Source organism: Eutrigla gurnardus (assembly GCF_963514095.1).
Source record: "Eutrigla gurnardus genome assembly, chromosome: 5".
NCBI classification, from domain to species: Eukaryota; Metazoa; Chordata; class Actinopteri; order Perciformes; family Triglidae; genus Eutrigla; species Eutrigla gurnardus.
The window spans coordinates 26506642-26533856 of record NC_139919.1 but is presented as its reverse complement, the minus strand read 5'-3'; the positions used below and the strand labels follow the sequence as shown (position 1 = coordinate 26533856).

At 43.9% G+C, this 27215-nt stretch overlaps 2 protein-coding genes across 4 annotated transcripts; one reads left to right on the top strand and one right to left on the bottom strand.

Moving 5' to 3' along the window:
* Nucleotides 1–11149: 11149 nt before the first annotated feature.
* On the top strand, nucleotides 11150–23497 carry clint1a (clathrin interactor 1a). Of its 3 annotated transcripts, none has more exons than XM_084010293.1 (12): nucleotides 11150–11312; nucleotides 14682–14786; nucleotides 15501–15597; nucleotides 15963–16071; nucleotides 16423–16587; nucleotides 16703–16886; nucleotides 17291–17507; nucleotides 17591–17672; nucleotides 18282–18347; nucleotides 18809–19107; nucleotides 20743–20944; nucleotides 21051–23497. In XM_084010293.1, exons 1-12 carry the CDS (start codon nucleotides 11272–11274, stop codon nucleotides 21383–21385), a joined length of 1902 nt encoding a protein of 633 aa, XP_083866419.1. In that variant the 5' UTR covers nucleotides 11150–11271; the 3' UTR covers nucleotides 21386–23497. The 3 variants fall into 3 exon arrangements, with proteins under 3 accessions (XP_083866419.1, XP_083866418.1, XP_083866420.1); XM_084010292.1 differs by having other exon boundaries at nucleotides 18806–19107; XM_084010294.1 differs by lacking the exon at nucleotides 18282–18347 and having other exon boundaries at nucleotides 18806–19107.
* A 458-nt stretch (nucleotides 23498–23955) lies between these two features.
* Nucleotides 23956–26924, bottom strand: lsm11 (LSM11, U7 small nuclear RNA associated). Its single transcript, XM_084010174.1, has 4 exons — nucleotides 26234–26924; nucleotides 25539–25678; nucleotides 25367–25450; nucleotides 23956–25282 (listed from the first exon to the last, which is right to left on the bottom strand). Exons 1-4 carry the CDS (start codon nucleotides 26664–26666, stop codon nucleotides 24953–24955), a joined length of 987 nt encoding a protein of 328 aa, XP_083866300.1. The 5' UTR covers nucleotides 26667–26924; the 3' UTR covers nucleotides 23956–24952.
* Nucleotides 26925–27215: the final 291 nt, after the last annotated feature.

Below are 27215 nucleotides of genomic sequence, written 5' to 3'. Positions count from 1 at the left end.
TGAGGCTGTTTGGGGGGAGGTGATGGTGATGGGAGGGGGGAGGCGAGGCACAGGATACCCGCTGCTGGGTAACATCTCTGTCAGGACGGCTCTGCTCCATCACCACCCTCGCTGTCCACGCACACACACACACACACACACACACACACACACACACACACCTACACACACTCCATCAGCACCCGCTCAGGGCTCATCAGTCGCAGCGGAGCACATGTGGCCGGAGTATTCTAAACAAAGCTTTATAAAGAGCTCAGCTAAGACGGACCGGTGTGACAGTCAGGGTACTAATGACGCTTGGAGACCGCTAAATACGCCACTGACAGACCAACGGCCCTGCATGCCATTCACACACACACACGCACGCACACACACACACACACACACACACACACACACACACACACACACACACACACACACACACACACATCACATCACACACAAGTTTTCATTTCGGCATGCACAGACAAAGTCCCGCAATCACCGTGGCAGGATGGAACACATGCTCGCAGTGGCAAACACACAGATGCACACAAGCTGACACACACACACACACACACACACACACACACACACACACACACACACACACACACACACACACACACACACACACACACACACACACACCTTGTGCCCAAGGGCATCTGTCCGCAGCCTAAGAGCTCCCAACTGTTGAGGAAAAACAGCTCAATTAGCTCAGTGGAGGGAACGAACGAAATACATCTATACATGCACACACACCACCCACACACACACACACACACACACACACACACACACACACATGCTCAGAATCGCATTGATCCTTTTCGCAGTCTGTGGCTCTAATTGGTGTGTTGATGATACTGTGAGAGTGTGGGATCCTTCAGGCAACCATAGAATGACTTCCAGCTCTTTATTTCTCATTTAAAGTTGAAATAAACCCACAAGCCTTCCCAGTCGCACGCTGCAAACATATACCTGATATTCCTTTTTTCTCATGTCTGGCTTTAATCTATTGTTTGTTTTTCTTCTTCTTCTTCTGGTGTGTGCTAATGCCATGTCTGAGATCACTCCGGGATCACACAGCCTTAAAAATCACAGCGTTCCAGTGCCATAAATATCTAATAGCTTGATGATTTTGTTGCTCCCAGTAGATTGAACAGTTGTAAAAACCATCTATCCATTATGTGCATGTCCATTAAAATGACGCACGCAAATGCTCAATGAGCACCTACAATTCAAATATACCGTGCACACACACACACACACACACACACACACACTCACACAGCAAGTTATTGAGAGCAAATGGGGTAGAGTTATTTCCATAAAGGGTCTCAGTGGGTCTCAAGGATCTCCACTCCTGCCGACTGGGAGCGATTTAGCGAAGCACACACTGGTATATTAGTAACCGAAGACGTCTGGGGACGAAGCTGCTCCCTCTAAAACCCTATCCCTCCACGGTGACCTCTAGAGCATTCACAACTGGGACTGGGAGGCACTCTCCATCTTTCGCCTTCACTCTTTTGCTGACTATCTCAGTTTGTTCTCCTTTTCTTTGACTTTTGGCCGTGTGTTTTTTTTAACCATCTTCTCTTTTTTCCGGAGAGGAGAGTTATTTTTTTTTTATATATAAATATAAATATATTCCTTTTTCTTTCCATACTACCCATATTCTACCCTATTTTTCCACATTTCTCACACTCTCTTTTACATCCATCTTCTGTCTCTCTCTTTTCTCTCCATCCCTCCCTCCCTCCCTCCTTGGCCCCAGGGACGGACTGCTGATAGACTGTGTACACCAGCTGCCCAGGGGCTATTTTTAAGGAGCATTTGTCCTTCTCCTTCCCTCTGGAGACTGACTCAACCCAACAACATCTCGTCCACGCACACTCGCATGTGCACACACACACACACACACGGGCATTAACACATGCACTCATTAGCCCGTGAGCATGCATGCCCCACACTTTCCTCTCTCTCTCTCTTTCGCACACATCCTCCGTCCAAGGGCATTCTGTAAATGTAGGGGCAGCTTGTAGCGCCGTAGTCCACCGCTTAACTGCACAGGAGCCCAGGCGCTCCCCAGCCGGCCTCAGAGGGCTCATAAAAGCTACCCTCCTCCCGGGCCTGGCTAATACGCTCCCTTGTTCTAACCCTGCCTTACAATAGTTTGTAAAACAATACTGTAAAACACTGTTGCTGTGTATTGCGTCAGGCTGCTTTCATCACTAAACCCACAGCAGCCAATAGGGGCGCTTGAATAATGCATACAGGAAGTCGGAGGATGCGAGTTCCACGGCAGCCTGCAAACTGCAGCTTCACACCGCGGTAGTCCGTCTTATTTGACCCTGTTTCCCCATCACGTTGTGCAAATATATAACTGACGGATAAAGAGACATGAAGCCTTAAAAATGCCACACAAAAGGGCCGGTTGGATTTATCCTCTTTAACAGAAGAGGAAACAGTCATGAATAATGCAATTTAGTCTGCTCACTGCCAACACAATCCTGAAAAAAAAATCTGAAATGATTTCAATTTTCATTTGTAACCTTGGTAATAATTGTACAGGAATTTGTTAACAAGCTACTAAATTATGTTCAAAGCCGGAAAAAATCTAGGCTGTGAACCCTACTTTTGTGTTGTGTTCAACCACCGCTGCTCAAAGCAAATGTAAAAATATAAAATGAATCCTCAAACAACTGCTCCAGCAACCTCGTTAAGACATTATTTACTTTCATCGTTAGCCAGGGAAGAGGACACTAAAAATCTGTCAGCAGCCTGAAACGCCTGCTCGAGTGTCTGAGCACTGTTTAATTGTGCCATTTATCAGCCAAAAAAAGCCTACACACTCATAAATAAACACAATGCCCGCGCAAAGGAATTATAAAAATGTCACGGCGCAAACCCACAAGTAAGGCCGGTGTTGATGCATATTAAGCGATTTAGTCGCTGAAGGAGTGGAGCAAAAATATGATGGTTAATTTAAGAGTCATTAAAATTGTATGAATGTGCATTGCGCTTGCTCGGAGTGGGTTTTTTTTTTTTTTTTTCCTCTGATCGGTAACGAAGAGGGAGAAAGAGCAATACAAGCTGCCACACATTGTGGTCTATAAACTCACTGATTGATCATGGTGGAGGGGAGCAGACCTGAGAGGGAGGCCCAATCAATGCTTCAGGGACTGGGGAGATAGTAGTGTGTGTGTGTGTGTGTGTGTGTGTGTACTCGCACTATTTTGTCTGTCTATGTTTACAACCTTGTGAGTTTCATGCATACCCAAGTGTGCGCGCTTGTCCGCGCGCATGTTTGCGGGTATGTTTGTGTGATTGTGTGCTTCCCTCATTTGAGGAAAGACAATGTTCTACATTCCACAGGGGAACGGAGTCATTACCGAAGCAGGAACTCAAGCCTGGAGGCCACGGCTCTGCATGTAGCGTGAATAGATCGAGCTAGTTTCTCAGCTGAGACGTGCTGTACAACACACACTCCGCCATTACCAGTGCCCCGCGGTTCAAGCCTCTCACTCCCACCTTATTTCAGCTGGGGGAGGAAAAAGAGGGGGGGAAAAAATAAGGTAAAGTTGACAAAAACAAAACAAGCATCTCGCCGTGGCAGCTGTACCGAGGTGAGGCCGTCACAGAGACAACTTATTGGATAGTTTTTTTTTAAATCACATTTGAAGTGAGGTTTGAGTGGACGTTTGTGAGGTGACATGTACTCTCTGTGAGTCTGTAAAGGCTGTGGGGGGGGGGGGGGGGGGGGGCGGGTGTTTGCTCTGAAGCCCTCTGCTGCCCTCTGTTGGTGGCTGAACCCTCAACCCACCCGTTTCCCACGGGCGGTGTCAGGTGTGGGACATGTGACAGCTGTCTATCACAGCCGAACAGGTGTGTGAGCGACTCTTCCCCGCTCCCGTCCTTTTGTCAATTTTTCCCCTCCTGGCATGAGGCGGACAAAAGTAGGCCCGTGGCTTGGGTTAATTTCCCCTGTTGCTGACAAACACAGGTCATTAGCATGGCCCGCAGGAAACTATTGTTCCATCATAATAGATGGCAATCAGAGGTGAGGTCTGATAACGCCTGCTGTCACCTGATGCTCCTCCGTCTGTTTGCTCCCTCGTTACGGCTCCTCGGTTCGTTCCTCCCCGTGTTAATAAGCAGAGTTGCTGTGTGATGTGCTCATACTTGCAGATGTATTGTACATTTCACAGTCATTTGTACTTTTTTTTTTCTTTCTTTCTCCCCCCTTTTCTCTACTCTTAGCCACTAAATTAAGCATGACATATCTGGGTTGCGATAGCCCTATAACGCAATAGTTAATGCCTCTATATACTGCACAGTCTCTTTTGATAACACACACACACACACACACACAACTTCCTTTAATACCCTCCGTTTGTGCCTCTGTTAGAGATTGTTCTCTTTCTTCCTCCATACATCCATGCACTTCATTCCTTTCAGCCAAATATGAAACCGCTGAGACTCAGTCCAGATTTCTCGTTCTGCATTTTACTGGCATCCTTCTAGTATCAACAATGGGTTTCCAGGACCTGCAGTCATAAACATTGTTATAGACTTCCCACATGCTCACACGTTTGGCACAATAGAGTTGAATTTTGATTGACACCGCTGGTGATGTGTAAAAAAAAAGAAAAAAATAAATAAGAAAAAAAATGAATATTTACAGTATTAGTATTAGTCATGGTAAAAATTCCAGTCACATCACATACATACGCTTAAACCACCCTTGATCTATAAACAGACTGAGAACGGAGGGCCTTGATTGGCTGAGAGGATGATTGACAGCTGAACGAGTGGAACCTTTGAATGTGAAACTCAAAGGGAAGATGGGAAGCGTGTTTGTGCGGGTCCCAAGGGGGGAAAAGCCTGGGTTTCACACATGCACACGCACACACACACACACACACACACACACACACACACACACACACACACACACACACACGCACACACACACACACACACACACACGCACACACACATTGTGATCTTGCTCTACTTTGGGCTGTGCTCCACATGAAAGCGTCGATGCTTCCTGCTGTTTGAGACGAGGCTGTGTGTTGCGCTGCAAAGGAACATGCAGGTCTGCATCTACATGTGGACGGTCGGGTCTGTGTGGACCAGGTGAGATCGTATCCGGCCTTTGTGGACTATCTTTAGGCCCATCTATCTCCCGCTCTGCCTCATTTCCTCCTCCTCTCATCTCGTATATCTCTTTATATGTCTTTTTTCCCTCATCTTTTTTCCTCTCCCTCCTTCTTTCTCTTTCCTTTTTGTCTTCTTCTCGTCCCCAGAGAGGGATTTTCATTCACATCTTCAGATACACAAAACAGCAAAATAACATTTTTTTCCCCCCATTCAGTTTTTTTTTTAAGCATGCATTATGTTTATCACTCCAGATCATGGATTTTAAAACCCATTTTTGAAATTACACGCAAAACTACAAGCACAATTGCAATCATATGTCTTCCTGTCAGCCTGCTACTGACTCATCATTCCCTCAAAAATCATATTTAATATAGGAGGCGAGCGCGTCGTTGTGTTCTACAAATGGCAGGCCCCCGTAAACGCGGAGGCGCCGTGCCCTTGACTATCCCCCTGCTGAAAGTAAGTCTTAGCCAATTAACAACGTCTTCCACTAGGTCCACACGCACACACGCAAACACACGTGTGCGTGCACACACACACGCCCAAAGTCTCGCAGCTCATGGGACTAAACCTCATTAACTGCTCTGAGACAGACACTCTCTCTTTAATCAATCCTTTTCTAAGACTGCGCGCACATGGAGGAACGGTGACAATACAACACAAACACACACACACACACACACACACACACACACACACACACACACATATATATAGGGGGGAGAGAGTGAGAGAGGAGGCTTAGATACATTCACACAGATCTCCCAGAGAGAAAAACATGGTCATTTGCCAGGGTGATTCAACTCTAAAACACCCTAATTACATCGACAAAGCCACTTTGTTTTGGTGCTGGATAAAATGTGAATGATTTAGCATATTATTATTATGCCTCTGAAATATTAACCAACCCCGGGGGACTTTATCTGCTCTTTTAAATATATGCAAATTATTTTATTTTGGTTTGGTTTGTTTCCAGTGACTTTTGTGAATTGTGTTTGGATAATTAAATGACTGCGCGCAGATGTAGAATCGCAGGCAGTGCCTACGCGATATGATGATCTGCCAGATTAGCATACAAAGTAGTGAATGTTGCACCTCGACTGCTAATCGACCAACTTTTGTCTTCGCTCCCAACCTTGACCTATTTGAAGCATCCGCCGCGGTTGCCTGGCCTTGGAGTGGGAACGTAAACTGACTTTTAATTGACGAGAGCTCATTTGATATTGTCCTTCGTTTTTCTGAAACATGTTTTGCTCGTGTCAGACTCTTTCAATTATGACTCTCACTCTGGTGCCTTTTTTTTTTTTTTTTAATCGTCATGCAGGATTTGATGTCGCACCGGAGATCTGGCGCCGAGGCACTGACTTAGCACTCTTACCAGATTAGTGGGTCTGCTTCAGGTACAATCGTCTCTTATCCGAGGGTTGAGAAGTTCTTTCAGATGACGTACTGGACCTGTCTTGCTTCACTGATTGCCTTGTGAATCCCTGATGGGTTCCGCTTGGTACATAATCATTTCCCTAACATGGGATAATTTGATTCTATTACTCTAACAACAGCGCAAACAAATTGCCTACGTAATTTATTGTGCCAATAATAGCAAAAGCAGATGTGGTAATGGTGCTGTGGCTTTCCAACCTCGCAGTTACATGGACTTCAACCAAACTGGATATATAATCGTTAAAATACATTTACGAACGCCCCGGCCTTCGAAGCACGTTCTTGTGTCCAAACCTGCGTAATTATGGTTTGGCAAAGTGGTGATCCAGAGGTTTTTAGTTGTGTTTCTTGATTCTAACACCCACACCACAGCTCCACATCGGTTTTTTTTCCAAAACCAGTCTTTTTTCACAACTTCCCCCCTCAGCTTTTTCCACAGATTTCTCTCTGCTTATCGTGGGGGTGATTTCCTGCGAGGGAGGTTCAAGACATAAACAACATCCACGTATCTCCACTAATACGGACTGCATATCGCTCTGCTACGGTATCAGGCTGGCCCCCGTGCCGTGCTCACCCCCCGTACGCTCTACCTCTCAATTCACTGGTGTTCTGTATGCCCTCTAAAGCCCTCTGCTCTGTCCCATTTCTCCCATTGCCTCGGGTCCTTTTTGACACCCCTGGCATGTTAATGGGCCAATCGGAGACACTGTCCTTGAGAATCTCACTTTGGCTCATTTTCATATCCCCCCCCCCCCAACCCCCCCTCCCCCTCCCTCTCAGATTTATAACCTCTGCTGCTTACAGCTCCAGATGTTTTGTTCTGTTTTTTACTCTCTGTAATTGCTAATTCAATCTGGTTGTAAAGGAGCAGATGCTCTCAGGACTTGAGCATACATGTGTGGGTTTCTCCCCATGTGTGTGTGTGTGTGTGTGTGTGTGCAGCTACATGGGCTTTTTCTCGCCCCATGTACAAAGCAACAGGATTCGCCGTAACATCCTGACTCATAAACATAAGCCTTCACATGCTCGTTTTCCTCCTGCGTGGGGGGAATGAGACGACAGCAGTTTTAACTTGCAAAGTATCGCACACTGGCATCAACTCCCATTATACATTGAATTACTGTCACCCGTAAATCACCGGCGCTGATGTTTGCCGGTTAAGCAGGAGTGACAGTTGGCTCCGGAGCTCTAAACTGTGGTGGGAGCCTCTCATCAGCCTCCTTGTATTCCTTTTTTTTTTTTTTTTTTTTCTATCATCTTCTGTCCTTTTTCTCACCAGGAAAAGTGGCGATCCAGTCCGGTTTGGAGAAGAAAAATAAACAGATTGGTTATCCACAGGAATGCGAATGCTACTTTAGTCCCGTTAGGAACATCTGTGTGTGTGGTTTCAGATCACAGCGGGGTTGCCTGTGCGTCTTTGAACATGTGACAAGTGGCCTCATTGTTTTAGCATAATTCGACACCGACATACTGTGCCAGATTTGCTCCGCGCGTCGCACGTATTTACTCCACATTTACGTGGATGCGTACATGCACACACTCAAAAGTGCTCACACACACACACACACACACTACAGTGGACCTGTCATGTGTCATGGAGACAGGGGTCAGATACTGTGTGATGTGTGCGGGGGTTATATCGCTTGGGAAAAGGACTAAAGATCTTACCGGGGCTGCAAAAGGGCCAACAATAACAGCCTGAAATACAACAGCCGTGGTGGAACTGTGGCTCTGACAGGAGGGAAGCTGGGCCCCATGCAAGTGGCTCCGCCGATCCCAACCTCTTCTGTGGGCACAAAGATTGGCGGGGGCCGTTAATTCATAGCTAATGTGCAAAACAAAGAACATTGTTTTCTAATGACATTGAAAAAGAAATGGAAAGGAGGGGGGGGGGGGGGGTGTTTTGAGAGATTGGAAGCACATGTTTGCAGGGGGAAGAATAACAGCAAAGTTGTAAGAGCACATTCCCAAAAGTCGAGATGATGGCCTGACCACATTTGTCATGGGAACTTCAGCCGTGTAAACACACAGGCTGGACCCCCAGTGGTCGCACTGACTGACACACACTCACATGTGTGCACCCTCATTGTGCACCGGAGAAGTCAGAGTGCCCCCTAGTGCCGCTTGTGTTACAATTGCATCCTGTTTATCCCGGCTTTACTTTTTCATCTCCCCTCAACTCCAAAAGTTGTTAGTGACAACTTGGTCTCAGTAGACCAAATTGACGATCAACCGAAGAGCAAGATGATGAATGGAACGTGGTTATAAAATATGAAATATCAAGGAAACGCTGACATTTTATTTTCTCCGTATCTAAAGAGGGAACGTGGGTCTACAAGATTCCTTCACAGAGAATGTTTTTGCTTGTTTTCTCTTCCGGAAAAAATTTTAACTGTCCAAAACAAAAACAAACTCTGAAGCTTGCTTTGACAGCACAATTTAATTGCATAAATATTGTTTGAGAACAGACTTCTGCAATTAAGGCTTCTGCTAGCTCTGTGTTTTTTACCCGGAGTCTACCATACTGTATTTAAAACACACACACACACACACATACAGCCTATATGTCAGTGTACAGAAATCTGATCTTTAAGGACACAAGGGTTTTTCAATCAAAGCTTTGATTGAATACTTTGCCATCCTCAGCACTCACACACTCACAAATACACACACATTGTTGACAGAGAGTGTCTTGAGCAACATCATTTACCACTTAGGCCCCTCCCCGAGGACCGTGCCATTCTTAATGCGTGGCAGATAGGTTGATAGCTCTGGTTTCTGTCGAGAAGTGCATGTCAATCAACAGCTCACGTCAACGTCACCGAGGCAAAGTGTTTCTGAAAGATCTTTTTTACTGAGTGCCTTTCTATCCATCCTCCTCCTCCAACCCACACACACACACACACACACACACACACACACACACACACACACACACACACACACACACAGCCATTTCCATCTCAGCAATCACTTCTCCCGGAGTTCTCCTCTTCGGACGTGTAACAGTAATTGAGGTTGCTCCCGTGGGTGCAGTGCATTCTGGGCTGTTAAGTGCTGTTTCTTGTTGTTTTTTTCTCAAATGGGTTGTATTTTGGCTATTGTGTTGTTTCTTCCTGCTCTCCTATAGAAGTGTAAGCCGCGGGCCATATTTAAACGTATCATTAGGAAACAGAGACCCAGTCGGATGTAAGGCATCCGAGGGCATATTTTGCCCACTGGAATATCGATCAATACGACAAACAGTCTTCATGTGTTTTTTTTTTTTTTTTTTTTTTGGTTCACGCCCAGTCACAGGAGAATCAGGGGGAAAAAAAATATTTCAAGGTGGAAGAAATGACTTTTTCTGTGTCTCTTTCGGGTGATGCTCAGTCAGTCAAGGGTGTTCACTTGCCGCGGTGACCTCGCTGCTCACCACATCAGACCCGGCTTGAGTACACTCGGTGACCTTTTTTTTACGCGTTGATGACGTTGTCCGTCCAGAAGAGGGAGTGATTGATCTGGATTGACACAAACAGCCAGTGCCCTGCCTGGCCTGTCACACAGCATCACTGGGTCACTGTAGCATGCCTGAATGCCAGATGAGGAGGGATGGAGAACACACAGGGTGGTGACCCGCAGATGAGGAAGTAGGCTATAGTTTTTGAGGAAGCTGGGATACATTTGGACCAAAAAAAACAAAAAAACATCAACCACCAGGCATAGTTTTACAACGGAGAATAGAAACAAATAAGAAATGTAGGATAAAACATTAGAAATTGTCTGTTCTGGATAATATAGTTGAACTGTCACTAGATGCTGAAACACATAACACACACTTTTGATAAAGCTGCCTTAAAATGTTTTGTGTTTTTTAAAGAAAATGGGGAAGCTACTGCACAGAAACGTCTTGTTACTCATTAACTTTTACACCATTATGGAATATCAGTCATACATAAATGGTCACTTCATGCATCACCAACATGCATAGAAATCATATGTATGAAGATTTCTTGCAAAACCACATTTTTGACTTCAATGCTGTTGGATTACTTTTTCATAATAGAATGGCATTTATATCATAATAGGATGTTTTTGTTGTTTGTACAGGGCCTCTCTGGATATTTCACTTTTAAATGATTCATGTTTGCTCTAATCCAGTGGATCCCCATAGATCTTTGATGGGAAGAGACTTTTACTAATAGTGCTATTTATCAACAATCTAGGTTGTTTTGGTGTGAGTTGCCCAGATTTGGAGATATCAGCTGTAGAGAATGTGAGAAATATCCTAATAAAAGTTTTTTGTATTATCATAGGCACATTTCTGGAAAGAGATATCACTGTTGAGTTTGTAAAATATAATTTATTTACATTTGGGGTGTTTTGAGCACCACAACCCAACCCAATTAAATGATTTATTAAATGTTATTAAATGTAGTTATTGTAGGCCCGATCGCTGATTAGGAACTACAACTCCAATGCTGCTTTACGCGGAACCGGTGACGTTACAGCGGCATTTCCCGTAGTAACCTTTCCTGTCCGCACACTCACAGTGGTGCGTTTGCGCCTCCTGTCTTGAGCGAGAGGTGAAGAAGAGTTTACTTTCCAGAGTTCAAGGACTGGTGTTCGGTGTTCGTGGTGGAGTAAAAAAAAAAAAGCCTTTCGTCCAGGCAGAAAGCTCATTTTCACGGAGCCAAGATGCTGAACATGTGGAAGGTTAGGGAGCTGGTTGACAAAGCGTGAGTATCTCCCCAGCTACGTAACGTCTAGTCCGTGATATTTGAGGCTGTAGTTTACCTGTTTGAAAGAGACACGTACCCAAAACTTTGACGTCACGTCACTCGGAACAAGTTAGCTAGCTTGCGCGCTACTAGCACCTCTGTTTAGTTAGCTGTCTTTGACAAACAATATGTCGCTTTTGATTGTGAGTTCCCCCCGTCTTTTGTTCATTTTCTTCCCGGTTGTTCCCTTTTAGTTAGTGTGGAATAACATTTTTGCGGTTGTGAGCTCACGTTAGCTTTGTTGTTCTCCGACAGTGCAAGCTAACTCACCTAGCCGACAAGCTAGCTAATCATATAGCCTGCCGGCTAAGGTAGTTAGCCGAGCAGGCTAAGCCAGCTAAGCTAGTTTGACAGCTCTCGGGCTGAATAATCAGCTGGAAATGAGAATCTATTTACATGTGAATACGTAAACACACACACACACTCTCCCTCTTGCTTGGCTACCACTTTCTGGAAATATAACGGTTTTCACGGGGTGTAGTGATGCGTTGCTGTCCTGTGTGATTGTTGTGACACTTGTAGCTAAGTTACAGTAGCTGTAAAGTTACAGTACATGTAGTCAGTTGCTCAACTTTTAAATTATAACACATGGCTGGCTTGCAAACAAATTGTTTTGTTCGTTATACACCATAGGCCGCTTGTCGAGTGGAGACTATAGACAACATAAACAAAGACCTCAAGGTCTCCATAAGTCGAACGCTTTACCTCATAATACAGTAATATATACTGTATATATACAGTAATATATATATATATATATATATATATATATATATATATATATATACACACACACTATACACACACATTTTATTTTGCTGCATAACCACGTACAATATGCAACGTACAACACTCTTATCTAATGTGTTTTGTTATTTAACTTCAGTGGTAAAGATATTTTGGCTAAATCATCATGTGTCACTCCAAAGAACAACAAGATAAACTACGGTTGTCCAACATAACACTTATTAATCAGTGACCCTGCAGTGTTTTGCAACTATAGTTGGTAGAGATCCAGCTGCAGAATGAAAGAAGAGAGAGAAACAAGAATGTCATGCTTTTAATTCAACTAGATGCATTAGTTACTATTTAACTTTCCACTGTGTTTTTATTGGAATGAAGATGGAGTTTGGCAGGGAAAATGTAAAAAAAAAAATATGTACACTGTGAGTCCTTGTTTGTGCACTCATAATGAGTCATGCACTGAAGGCCTTGACAGCCCAAGCCTGCATGGCCAGCAGCGAGTTATTTAGCACCTGCGAATATTTCCAGCCAAGCCTGAACTTCGACAACACCTTGAGTATTGCTTGTCTTTTTGTTTTGCTTTGGACTCTGGTTTACTTTTTAGCTGCTAACGGTGAGCATGCTGTCCTGTACTGTACTGTACTGCTAAAGGTTATTGCACAATTTTTCCTCCCTGCAAAGTTTTAAAGGCTAATTTTGCAGACCCCAGAGAGATAATAGGGTGTTCTTACGTCCATCCAATAAGGCATTCCCTCTGAATGCACTGGCAGTGTGATCTCCTTAAACTTGGGTTACTTTCATGAGCGAAACCCAAAGAGGGGGCAGACAGAAAAAGGGGGAACTGTGCATGTTTTTAAAGATTAAAAGGGAGAGGAGTTTCTTGTTCCTTTTTCTCTTGTTTTTTCTATTGTGATGAAAGAGCTTTGGATTTGTAACATTCATAAATTGACACATTTTTGTATTGACTGACATACATAATTTTCATAAAGTGACACTAACGGTGTGGCATAATGCAATATTTCCTTGTTGTATGGTTAAGGTGAGGTTTTTGCTGTGGTAGGGCATACAAGCAATGTTTTTATCCTGTTTCAAGCAGGTCTTTCAATGAAAGAAACCATTAGTTGTTATATGAAGGGTACGGTACAATTTAGTTAATGAGTAACAACAAGGGAATTTTTTTTTTCACATACATTACAATCTGCAATCTAACGGAAATCTGGGTGATAGTGTGTCACTGTGGGAGTGTCACAACTTCCGTTTTATCTGGCTGACATCTAGGGCAGTGGTTGAAATGAAAAGGTGTTGCATCATCATATCAGAATCTCTTGTTTTTTACATCATGCAAACATGAAGCTTTGTGCAAACATCGCTAGAGAGACCCAGGATATGTGCAGTTAGTCACATAGCACACAAAGTAATGAGAAAACTTAATGACACCTGAAACTCAGACATGATGGACATTGTCGTGAACACAGAGTTGTTTGATTCAGGATAAAGCTTGATGTCTCTCCAGGATCTCCCCTATAAATAAAGTTACTCTAACCCATAGTTTAACCTTAAACTGATTTTAATCCACTTTTATTTTCCAAAGGAGAGTATGTTGTCATGGTGATTACCATACCCTTCAGCTTGCAATTGTATTGCAGCCTTACTCCATAACCACAGAGAGCCATCAATTCAGTGCTGCTCTTTCAGGCCTGGTACGTTTTATTGCTGATGTGGCAGTAGTGAGGGAGGAGGGATGAGGAGGCGCAGGGTTCAAACGTTCTGCCTCCACATGTTCTGGCTGTGATGGGGCTCACTTAATTACTGGGAATAAAATGCCTGGTTCTTTTATAGATTATTTTTATGCAGTCCTGTAAGAAACCGTACATAATCAAGCTAACAGACTAACAATTAAAATGCAGAAAGTCGACTGGCCATTGAACATGTTTACGCTATATGCTACACTCTTAGGTCAGTGCATTGGATATCAATATACCTTTGTTATACCTTGTATAAAGACATAAGCTTAGTGCTGGTTATGATGGTGTTTAAGTAGACCTACTAACAGTAGCTGATCTATTTATGTAAGCGGATTGAATATGTAAAGGACAGTGCTTGCTTTGCCTTAGTTTTTACTGTGTAAACATTGCTGTTCACAGGCTGCCTAACCCACCAACCCTGTTGAGTACATGATTTAGAAAACAAGCTTTCTATCTACCTGAGATTCCCATTTGAGTTCCCCTTTTTCTTTTCTAGTTAGTGACTTAGAATGTCAACAAACAATAGCTCATCCAGCAATCAGCACAGCTCTATTTGAGGTATTTGAGGTTTCATTTATGTGTTCATGTTGAATGTAGGTTTGCAATTGTTTGTTCAGTCCCTTATTTGTAAGAGCCTATTGTCTCATTGTCCGTTTAGCCTCTACGAGGACATGTGTACGGGTGTGGCTCTAATAAGAGTAGCTTTCATCTATTATTGTCTGTCTGGCTTATTGTGGACGCCACATATTTAGGCGTGATTCATTTCCAATGAACTAGAACTAGAACACGCTCATCATTTCAGAGTCAATTAATGAAGTGATTTTTACTTCCTGTATAGAACCAACGTGGTAATGAACTACTCGGAGGTGGAGTCCAAAGTCAGAGAGGCCACCAATGACGACTCATGGGGACCATCAGGACAGTTAATGAGTGAAATCTCCAGGTAAGGACAACTCATGTTGTGCAATATCATGTAAAGGTTATCTTTATAAGAACGCTTCACCCCCAAAGTGATCAGTTGTATTTCAATTAGTCTCCATTTTTGAGGCATGTGAGAAAAATACAGTTTTTGAATAATTGACATACAAATGTCATATTCTTTTAATGCCATTTTCAGGAACATTGTACAGGGAATTCCCCTCCATTTCAACCATAGGAACCTATTTTAAACTTTTGGTTTTTGAGCCCTGCCCAAAAAAAGACACTGTTTCCAAGGTAGTACTTTTCTGCCAGCCTCGCCCCTGCTTCATCATCTACAGCATTTATTCAAACGGCTGTACTCAGTATAGAGGAATTTTAAAATGTTCTTTTTGACATTTAAATTCGAATTATGTAGCCGATGAGAGACAGTGTTAAACTGAACTGAGAGTAAAACTTAACTTTAATTGTGGTTACATACTAAAGCAGAAAAGGAACCAGTTAAAACATTGAGGAGATCCGTGCTACTTTGGAAATAGGTCACTTTTAGTTGTTTTAATGATCTGATTTGTCTAATCCTTCTGGTTCTTGGAAATATCGAAATATCCTTAAGGAAGCTGTAGTTCCTGAAATACTTTCCAAGTTTGCTGTAACCGTTTAACCATGTTGTTGTTTGCCATGCGTGGGATACTTTGTACTGAAAAGTCCAATATGTCCCTCTTTGTCTTCCTGTAATCAGAGCCACGTTCATGTACGAGCAGTTCCCAGAGGTGATGAATATGTTGTGGGCCCGCATGCTGAGGGATAACAAGAAGAACTGGCGGAGAGTCTACAAGGTATTCCACAGTACTGTTGCAACATCTCACAAACAGACATGCTAAATTATCAAGGCTTGAAGGCCTAAACACAGATTACAGTTTTTTATTTGACCCAAAACATCGGACCAGACCCAACTCTGAGCCATCTGGTAACTCTCACGTCACATTTTCTGCTCATTACTTACAGGCAAGAATCGGATATCTTATTAACTCACGATCAAACGCAGTTGGCCTTGGAACAGAAACGGCTAGATGCCTCACATAGTTGAGATGCTCCGTATTGAATGTTTTACGATGAATATAATCATAACCAACTGATCCAATTCAGTCCCGCCCGAGTTAAGATTTTAACACTTTTGCTATGTTGCGTGTCTCCTCCTCAGTCCCTGCTGCTGCTGGCCCATCTAATCAGGAATGGATCAGAGCGGGTGGTTACGAGCGCCAGAGAACATCTGTATGACCTGAGGTCGTTAGAAAGCTACCACTTCGTAGGTAAGGTATCGTTGGGACCTGAGGAAGCTTCCCCAACAAACAAACGTTTGTTTATTTCAGCATTGTTGTGTTTAGTGTTTATTAACAATGGCTTCAGTGTGAGCTGTAATGAATGGACGGAGGCACTAAGCACTGCTTAGTCCACAAACCCTTAAACCACTGGCCTAAAGCTGCTTTCACTCTTCCCAACCGTTTACAAACAAGAACATTAAACTCTCCCTATATGGAGATATTTGTATTTATTGGCTGTGTATGTGTGCTTTTAATGCATTGTTAAGTTAACACAAAAAGCTGCTGATTTAATTTATTATATTACTGACGGTGTCATTACCTCCACATCTCTGTCTCTAGATGAGAATGGGAAGGACCAAGGTGTGAATGTGCGTCAGAAGGTGAAGGAGATGGTGGATTTCTGCCAGGACGATGACAGGCTTCGGGAAGAACGGAAAAAGTCGAAGAAGAACAAAGACAAATACATCGGGGTCTCCTCAGACAGTATGGGATACCGAAGTTACGGTAAGTTCTCAGTCGAGTAATATATAAGCTGCCAGATGATAAAACGTTTGGGATTTCATTAAATTCACGTCTATCTATCTTCCTTTTCCACCTACTTTGAATTCCTCGCCTCCAGCGGGGGATAAGTACGACTCCAGCGAGAGCCGGGGGAAGTGGGACGACGACTGGGAGAGGAATAAAGGGCAGTTCCCCTTCAGTGAGAAACTGGGGGAGATCAGCGACAAAATCGGCAACACCATCGACGATACCATAAGCAGATTTAGGAAGAAGGATCGGGACGACTCGCCAGATCGATTCAGGTTGGAGACAGACATTCATATTTATATCTGTTGACATTTTTAACTGAAAGTTGCACACCATATTCCAAATATAAGTCCCCACCGTCCAAAATGGAAAAATGAAACATGGTTTCACTCACAATTTGATTTCTGATGCTGTTGAAAGTTCTTACAACAGGACTTATATTAAGCCTTTATTTTCACGTGAGAAAAATAAGTCAAACTTTTCAGTTACATTGTGAAAATACCTGTTAATTGAATGGTTAAATTACTGATCAGGCCATGAATAGACACAAATACAGGGGAAAAGTACAAAAGGCTTCATCCAGAACATGGTTTACATCTTTGTTTTTTGTATTCTTCTTTGATGGACAAAGACAAGCTTATCTGTAACTGTCTGACCAGAGTTGTTATTGTTGCCGTAGTGACCACGATGAGGACCGGGGTCGCTCGTCTCACAATGGCCAGTCGGGGAAAGAATTCAAAGATGAAGAGGAGACTGTTACCACTAAGAGTGTACACATAGTCCAAGCAACAGAGACTACAGCCACGCGGAAGAGAGGAGTCCCGTCTAAGAAAGTGGACTTGGGAGCCGCAGCCAACTACGTGGGAGATAACAGCCCGGAGACCACCACCAAACAGGTAGCGGGAGCACATGTACGATACAAGCGGTATTGATATGTGTATAGTTGTCCTTATCTTCCTGCAAATGTTCCTCCTTCCAGCCAGCAGCCCCTCAGCCCGCCAGTACCAACCTAGCTGACCTAATAATGGTGGACACAACACCGAAACAGCCTGCTGCCACAGGTATAATGTCACCGCTTTTAAGTAATACCCTGACATTTTGTTAATGTGCTCGTTGTTGCCGTCTTGTGAAGATTTGGATACATTGCTATGCAGAAACCGCAGAAATGCAACTGATACCAGACGTGTTGGGCATAGTTCAACACCTCGGGAGGGAGGAAACGGCTGAAAAACACGACACCTTCCAGTAGCACAAAATCTGCTTTTAATTACACATTGTATTTTCTTAGCAAATGAGCTAGACAGCAGTAAATCCAGGAATAAACACCGTCACAACAGTGCACAGAACATGAAACGCCACAGTGACTGCGGGGCTAGACTCTTGCAGTCACGGTGCCCAGCTGCTCATTCCAGCTTCAGATTTTGGGGACAGCGTGGGGAGGGAGTTGATGTATAGGAACTAAGTGCACCAGATGTTTTTGGAGCAGTCCCTGGTGAATGGAGAGGGCGGGAGCGCTGAACAGATGTTTTGGTCTTCTCCACCTATCCACATGCACCACCCCTCCCCTCCCCTCCCTCCTACACTTCTGACACTGAAGGAATGCTAACGACGGTGACACCTGGAGCTCGCTTGCTTAAAATGTATGTGTTTATGTCCGTTTCTCAACGCAGACCTGATCAGCGGATTTGCCGACTTCTCCTCACCTGCTGCCTCCGTCGGCTTCTCCTCAGGATCTGGTTGGTTTCAAGACTTTCTTTTTCGTTCGTGTGTGTGCATGCGTGTGCTGTTACAGCCATACTGCTAGAATATTCAGAGGGATGCTGGGAGGAAGCCCTGGCCATATGGAGCCCGCTACCTGCTCTGCATAACAAGAACAGACACACATCAACTCCTGTTATGGATGACAAGGAGACAGGGACGGGGGAAGAAGTCGGTGGGGGTGGAGGGCGCTTGAGAGGAGGGACGGAGACAACAAGCGGGGCCAGTTCGATGAAAAATTAAAACATGGTCACTGAGAATGCCCTGGATAAAGCAAAACTGGTCTCAGGGAAGACGCAACTTAATTGCTGACTGGTTCGAATGCTTGAGTGACTTTTGTTTGCAGCGTTATTTACACAGTTCACAATACAAACACATGTTTAGATAGCAAATCTAAGCATGTATGCTGTCTTTTTTTCTCTCTCTCTCATTGCAGCAGCACCTCCCTCAGCCAGTAATGGGGAGTTTGGAGAGTGGAACGCCTTCCCCGGAGGTCAGATGCCAGCAACTGCTCAGCCTGTTAACGCCGGTGGAAGTGACCCTTTTGCAGCCATGACAGGTCCTGCCGCCGCTCCCGCCCTCGCCCCAGTCTCGGCTTCAGGCTCCGCTCCTGCCTCAGCAAACCTGTTTGACTTGATGGGGCAAAGTCAATCCCTCAGCTCCTCCCAGAGTCTCAGCTTTAGCATGAGCAGCACACAGAGCATGAACACCACAGTCCTGCCCCAGTCCATGTCACAGGTATGCATGGTCGCACTGATAAGCACACGCATCACACACACACACACACACACACACACACATGCATCCTTTTTGAATAATGTATTGCTGTACATATCATTACAAGACTCATGAAGGGAGCTTAAATTATACAGGTGGAAACAAAATATTGTCAGGAAAATAACAATACACTTTATGATTTCAGTTTTGATGGATACCGGGCCGGACTGAAACTTTTAGGCTTGTTTGTGTTTTTTAAATCATAGATATGTCTTGCTTTATATTTTAGACTGAAGAATACACCATATTATTTAGATAAAAAAAACATAATTTAAATCTATTTTATATCTATTTTATTTATACAGCCAAATATCAGTATTGTTCCAGGAAAATGACTCCGGCAATAAATACAAATTTGAAATTCAGAGGATATCTATTGCTTCTACACAGCTCTCAACGTTGACGCCGCTAACTGTACAAACAGAACTATCAATGTTTATCTGAGGGGGAACTGGAGGGTGGGTGCTCTGCTTCCTCATCGGTCGACCAGCGTTATCAGCTGTACCCGTCGTATGAGTGCAGGGCAGGGCAGCGACGGTGAGCCAGCCAGTGGAAACCCTCACGTGCACTAGCATGCTCTTAAAGGCTTGTGCTTGTGACTCTCTAAACAAAGCTCAGAGAAGCTGTCATTACAACATGCACAGAGAGGGAGAGTGACTTTGTTCTCTGCTCAGGTAGACAGTACTTCTCTCTATATGTTTTATATATATATATATATATATATATATATATATATATATATATATATATATATATATATATATATATATATATATATAAAGAGGATTGGTGTTTGTAATCTTCTGACCACAGACTCGTTCAGCTGGCCTTGGCCATCAAATATGAGTACTATGAGTAATATTCTGGCATGTACACAGTAACTTAACCATTTCATGCCATTAGAGGTGGGAGAAATCATCGATTCGATGATGCATTGCCATGCTTTGTTGAAGGATTCTGCACGGATCCAGTAAAGGGATGATTGACGATTCCCACCACTAAATGCCATTGTATTAAGCATCAAATTTTGAGACGAATTTCACTCCGAGTCTACGCTGCTTGTTGACCACATCAGTTAGTACGAGTTGTGACTGAAAGATGGGAGGACAGGCATGATGGGGTTAACATGCAGCCTCACCAGATGCTCCTCTCCTCCAGAGACCGCCCAGCCTTCCGCCCACTCCTCCCGTTACTGACACGGCATGAGAAGAATCAATTCTGAGTTACAAAAAAAAACATAAAAAACCCAAACAAAAGCCTGCGGATGTCGACTGTATTTCCATGTTAAGAGGTTGTTGACCTAAAAAAAAGACCTCGTTCTTTGTTCCACGAAGAAGACGCCCACCTCCCTTTTACTGGAGTTACTTTAGATGGTATGTTTTAACGAGCGCAGATGGAGGCATAGCTCAGATAGATAGAGCAGATTTCTATGACGGTATTGAGGTTAAGTGGGGGTTCAAAGGCCTTGAATTATGAGGCCCTGTATCTTCTCATCATGTGTTTCAGTATTGCAGTTCTTATGTATCTTATCACTGTATATTTTCTGTGATTTTAGCTTGGGTGAGCTCTTTCTCTAACTGCGTGGGTCTTTTTCAGCCCCTGCAGAACATGGGGGGTCCTCTAACACCGCAATCCATGCAGCCCATGCAGCAGAGAATGGGCTCTCAAGCCGCCGGAGCCAAAGCAGCCGTCCCTGCCACCTGGTCAGACTCCTCGGTTAACATCAGCCTGGACTTCCTGGGCCCAGGCATGCACCCACCCAAGCAAAACCAGCCCACGCTCAACACCCTCCAACACGGTGAGTCGATCTGGCATGGCACCGTTCGCCAGGCTCTCCTTCAAAGCAATCCCATCAAATGATGGATGTTCCTCACATTAATTGTGTTTTCTTGTGTCTTTTCCAGGCAACCAGGTACCTGCCAACATGCTTTCCCAGGGATTCTCCGGTATGAGCATTGGAACGACAACAGTCAGACCGCCTGTGAATCCTATGATGCACCCCGGTGCTGGCATGGGAATGGGCATGGGCATGGGGATGGGCATGGCGCCCAACCAGGCCATGATGGGGATGGGCATGAACATGGGGATGCCACAGGGAGGTATGAGCATGGGGATGCCACAGGGAGGCATGGCCATGGGGATGCCCAGTGCTATGGGGATGGGGATGGGGATGAACCCTGCAATGGTCCAACAGCCCAAACACGATGCCTTCGCTGACTTCGGCAACTTTGGAAAGTGATGGAGCTGGAGAGCAAAGATTATCTCGTGGAGTGGTGGCCTCCCTATCTGTCTCTCTCTCTATATCTCTCTCTCTCTCTATCTCTCTCCGTCCATTGGTGAAGGATTGTTATGAGCTGCAAACAAAGAGTACTTGAATAATGTCAACTATCACAATACCAACATCCTGCAATCTCCTTCTTTTTTTCACCCTTTTTTTTTTAAAAACATGCTGTGTAGTGATACGGATCTTAATGAATGTGTGCTTGTGTTGTGTTTGAACCAATGATCTGTCTGCCCTCGGGTGATGGTCAGACACACACTGAGGACAACGGTGTGCCTCGTTGGTTTGCTTATGAGTCAGTGAGAAGATGGGGAAGCGTGTGCCAGAATGTCACGGGGGGATTCGCTTTATAACCTCAATCAAGTGGAATCACCAGAATAGCAAACGCTATGTATCAGTAGCTGCGTAATTCTTTTGTTGTTTTTTTGAGATGCATTCTCAGTAACTTTACTGAATGATAAGTTTGAATAACATGATCAGCCATTTTAACTTCCTAATGTACATTTAAGAACGTCAAGTTACCTCTTTTTTTTTCTTTTTGTCGTAGCTCTTCCTTTGACCTGTAAATAGAAATCTGGAGCCCGTACCAATAAGTTATGAAGTTCCTGTATGAGAGGCAGCGACGGTGTGAAGAGTTGTATCGTACAGAGCAAAATCTGATATGAATCAAGACCCGTAACACAAAGCACATCGACGCGGCGTCCTTGTCCACTCCGACGGGACCCGTCAGCGCTGCAGTTAAAGCAATGAGTGGAGTGTTTGGAGTGAAGGCTATTGATTTAATTTGAGGAGTTTCTCCTTTAACAGACCATCATTTGTGGCCTTTTGTATTGCTATATATATATAAAAATATATATCTATATATTTTACTTATGAAGAATATTCGAATCAGTTTGCATCCAAATGAGATAATCAGTAGGTAGAAAAAGCCTCGTACAGGGGGGGTTGTGGGTTCTTTGTTACAGCACAGAGTGCCTGGAAGACCTTTTGCCTTTTCTCTTCAGTTTTAACCTCTTTTTGAAGGAAACGATGCGACTGCAGTGTTGAGGAACAGCTAGCAGAATGCAGCTTCTGTACTGTGTACAAAACAACTGTGTTTGTACTCCTCGAGCCAAGCGTACTGTACAGATGTCAGATGCAATCGTTAACAATAATTATTTCACTCGCTGTTTTTGTCCCAACGTACACTTTTCTAATTCCACTTTAAACATTTAACTTCAGAGCTCAAAAAGAAGACCCAAGATGTAAAACGTTGAGCTCATTTTAATTCAACGCCTCAAGTGTCGGACTGTTATTAACGTTGCATCACCTGTCGTCTTGTTATAAATGTCGGTCTCGGTAAACGCTGCCCTCTCGACCTTCCACCCTTTTTTTTGTTAACGTTACACATTTAAAAAACGTGGCGATCTTCCGAGTCGAGTGAGAGGAAGCACTTTTACCAGTTGGGATGCAGTTTGTACGCAGGCGTGGGTCGACGCATAATCAACAGTCCCATTCAGCTGCACACCAGCGAACTGATCTGTTAGATGTACAAAACGTTGCTCTTCAGCGGTTCAAGTGCCTGCCGGTAGTTGCCTCCTGACCCTTGTAACGAGTGATAAGTAAATCTTGGCCGCCTGACATTTTTTTTTTTTTTTTTTTGGTGCGTCAACGATGAGATGAATAATTCACTGACCCGAGGAGAAGGCGGTGGATTTTTGCAGCCCCGAGAGGATTGAAGTTGTGCTTTTCGACTCTCCCAAGGGCTCCGAGAGGCTGAGCACACTAACACGTAGTAGCCTTGCGTCTGAGTCTGAAGCATTAAAATGACCAAAATCTGTTTGCTGTTTTTTCTAAAACAAAAAAAATATATATATATATATCAGTAGAGGTTGTTTTATTCATTTTGTTTTCTACTTCAAATTGATTTGATCTTCTCTAAAAATAAAAAATGGGATTGTTACTGAAACACTAGCATATGCAAATGTAAGAAGAAAAAAATCCTCTTGAGAAAATGAAATTTTGCGTTGTTCCCATTTTGATTTGATTTACACATCGATTCTTTATCTACAACATTAAACAGTTGATTGAAATTTGTTAATGGTGTGTGTTATTTGGTGCGCTGTGTCATTAGCCTCATTCAAAAGAGCTTCAAGCAGCAAAAAGTGAAGCCACCGCCATCGACTCTGAAATTAGATTTAGTTAATGCGAGTTTGTTAACTTCCGTCGTTTGAGGTAATGAGAGACAGGTCTCCGATAAATGTGCACATTTACAAATTATATTAATAAAAAGGCAGAAAAGACCGGAGAACAAAAAACCAGGGGGGGATGTAGGCTTAACAATGCATGCAAATCAGCTGATTAATGAGCATGCAGGGTGCAAAAATCCGTAGGATGCCAAACTAGATCACATTAAGACATTACGGGCTGAATCCAGGGGGTGGAAGAGCAAACAAATTAACTGATGCTTCTTGCGACAGGTGCAGCAGTTAAACCCAACAGACGTTGTTGGTTTAAGCTTTCCTGCAACGCCAAATAGTAGGTTTTTCTTTATTAAGTTAAGTTATTGGAGATACTTTATGTCCTTCAACATCCACTTAACTGGTGAACTTTACGGTTCGTCCTAATGAGATGGGTGGCCTGATTACTCTTGATAGAATACACTCAGGAGAACGATTGTGTCGTCTAATTGCGGCCCTTCTCATATTGCATTAAGGTATGCTGGAATTCACTGGTGTGACAAACATGACTAAAACACAGCTTGCATTAAACAATTGACCCCAATTTTCATTCTCTGGAGAGGAAGACTGTTAAATGGGCTACACTAATAATATAAATATGAAAAAGTACCAGAGCATATATATATATATATACACACATGGCATAAAATATATAGAAAGACGGCCAATTACACTGCAGTCAAATTATGAAAAACTAAAATAAGACAGACCCAGAATACATTATAGCGACATACAATCATTCTGTGCCACTCGTCATCCAAAAGTAACCTCTGGCATTTCAAACAGAAGGAAAGAAGAAGAAGAAAGAGGGGGAAAAAAGCAACATCTTTACAACTTCCACGCGATGCAGTAAATTGTGCTTTTATGGGTAATGTGCCCATTAAAGAGTAAAAGCAATCTGAGACGTCAAGACAAATGACAGCTTTTGAGTGCCATCTGCAATCTCGAGCTTCACAAACTCAATTATTCATAATGCATTTATGAAGTCCGCTGAGACTGCGCTGTCATCCCTGTTCAAACTAACGGGGAAAAGCAACATAAAGGGACAAGCTCTTTGAGATGACAATGGCCTCCGCGAGACTGGCACTAATGTGTTTATGCTGCCACCTGCTGGGCAATAACGAGAACACACGGTTATTAACGTGGATGTCAGACAAAAAGAAAAAACAAGAAATTACTATAATTAGAAGCTTTTATTCCTCAAAATCAAGCTAATTTCTCAGGTGGGCGAAAAAAAAAAAACTCCATATCAATATGATATAACAATACGTTTGATTCCTCTGAATCTAATTTAATTTACAGACGTTCAGAGTGGCTGTGGGTTAACCAGGAGAACGTTCTCACCCCGGATGAAAAGCTGGTTGACGTGGCGTGTGTGGACCTTTCCGTACGTCTTGGACTCCTTCTTCTGCCCGACCTCTGGACCGCCGGCCTTCAGCGAGGCTTTCTGTTTATCCTCTTTGATGTTAACCGGGTCTGAAGGTGTGGACTCCGTCCTGCTGTCCCCTCTCCTGGAAGCAGACGGAGTACTTTTGGGGACTGCAGGCCGATGCTTGCTGGCCTTTTCCTGCGCTTCGGACTCCTTCGTTGGCTCGTCGCCTCCTGCCTTTTCCTGGAGCTTTAGCTTCTCGAAGAGCTGCAGAGATTTCATATTGTCGTCACCAAATTAATGTTGTCTTTTTTCTTTTACAGATTGAGAAAATACAAGTCTACTGCCTACCCGTGAAATGGTGAGGGCCTTTTCGTGGTAGAATGCCTCTCCGAGCAGAGGCTCCCTGTACGTCTCATCTACGTCCACCATCGCCTGACAAAGAGACACAAACGGTGAAGATGAAGACGTCGACTTCGTTGCTCATTTCAGATTCAATCCTTGGCAGCAGTGAAGAGCTCACCATGTTCCAGAACTTGTCAAAGGCCACGATGAAGCCGGAGCAGACTCCCCTCAGGCCCTTGAAGGTCCTGATGTGAACTTTGACCCTGATCCTCTCCTCCACACATCGGTAGAGCGCCCCCAACGGACTCCCTTTACATACTGCAGACAAAACGGCAACCGGGTTTTTAACTGGCTCCAGAACCAATCAATAATAGAAGGAAGCACAAATAGATTTATGCAAAATAAATAAATGTTGGGGCTAAAAATGGCTAAACGTTCCTACTGGGTCGTAACTTTTCCAGAATCTGAGTTATGAGGATTCACTTTTGTTTTTCTCCTCTTTGGCTGAAGAAAATTTGCAATAATTTGGCACTATTTTCTGACAAACACACCAAAAAAAAAAATGTCAAGCAGACATGAGTAGCAGTTATGTGAAATAATAGTTAATTGCCATCTAAGACACAAATAGTAAGAAGTTGTGGCAATAATGGAAAATGTTTGGTTCCCATTTGAATGGCAGGACCTACTTTAAAGTGACTTCAAGGGGTAAGACAGTATTGGTTAGACACATTAATAAATGAAGACATAATTAATTATTTGAGAGGCTTTGGGTGGCCATGTTGATTGTGTGTTGAATGACACTGAAAATGTGACTTAGGGAACCCCCAATTAAAGGAGGTTCTTGCCCTGGTGACCGGTGGTTGTTGAACCTACAGGGCATCCTTGTGAGGACATTTTTCTGCGGCTTCTGCTGCCTCCTCCTCCGCGGCGCGCCGCTGCTCTCGCCCGCCTCCGACGTCGGGTTGTTCACGATGAGCTTCCTCAGCCTTTCGATGCGGGCCGGGTCCGCCACCCCTTTCATCGCCTTCAGCCGCTTCTTCTCCACGTTCTCCGGCTTGGCTCTGCCTCGGCCGCCCTTCATGAAGCTCTCGTACGCCGCCACATTGTTGAAGCCCTTGACGTTTGGGAAAGGAAGCGACACGCTCGGCGAGTACAAGGCCGAGAGAGGGTCGAAGTTATCCGAGCAGACGTCCGTTTTGTCGGCGTCACGGTCCCCGGCTTCGCGGCCCGCCTCCGGTACGGTTTTCGAAGAGGTCGCAGCCGCCGTTTCTTTACTCTCTGCACTTCTTCTTTCTCTCTCCTCCATGTTTGAAAACAACCGTCGCAGCACAAAGTAAAGCGAGGGATCCTGGGAAAAAGTTGTTGCCCTCAGTTGAGGCTGAGCGTTACTCCGCGCCCATTTCAAGAGATGATAAACCTCACAGACTACAACGCATTGGTCGTGTGGGGGATTTCTATCCCGGAAGTGTTCATTTTGAGAGGTTCACTGTTTATTCGTGTAAAAAAATGATAGTTATTATTAGCTATGGTTGAGTATACACCCTTAAAGAAACTACAGCGTAGCCTTCAACCGAACTACAAGTTTCGTACGACGTGTTTCTGAAACCTCTTGCTCATACACGATCTTTGATTGCACTACCCCGCCCACAACCACAAGATGGCGCTAAAACACAGATTATGTTTGGTAGTTTATCTGTTTGTCTAAATAAATCACTCCATGTAGCAGCGCAGGCATATATTGGTGATACGGTTTTAAATGTGGGAAAAGGAGCAACCGAATGAAATACGCTATTTGTTTTTAGACAACGTATTGTGAATGTCCGGCTTGTCGGAACCTTTGTTCGTACACGTATGT

What these genes read in the sequence shown, in the direction of transcription:
- clint1a (XM_084010292.1), top strand. Translation starts at nt 11,272, where the DNA reads ATGCTGAACATGTGGAAGGTTAGGGAGCTGGTTGACAAAGC. An exon ending in GACTCGCCAGATCGATTCAG is followed by an intron (nt 16,887 to 17,290) that starts GTTGGAGACAGA and finishes TTGTTGCCGTAG; the next exon opens with TGACCACGATGAGGACCGGG. An exon ending in GAAACAGCCTGCTGCCACAG is followed by an intron (nt 17,673 to 18,281) that starts GTATAATGTCAC and finishes TTCTCAACGCAG; the next exon opens with ACCTGATCAGCGGATTTGCC.
- lsm11 (XM_084010174.1), bottom strand. Translation starts at nt 26,666, where the DNA reads ATGGAGGAGAGAGAAAGAAGAAGTGCAGAGAGTAAAGAAACGGCGGCT. An exon ending in TTGACAAGTTCTGGAACATG is followed by an intron (nt 25,451 to 25,538) that starts GTGAGCTCTTCA and finishes TCTCTTTGTCAG; the next exon opens with GCGATGGTGGACGTAGATGA. An exon ending in AGGCCCTCACCATTTCACGG is followed by an intron (nt 25,283 to 25,366) that starts GTAGGCAGTAGA and finishes AAATCTCTGCAG; the next exon opens with CTCTTCGAGAAGCTAAAGCT.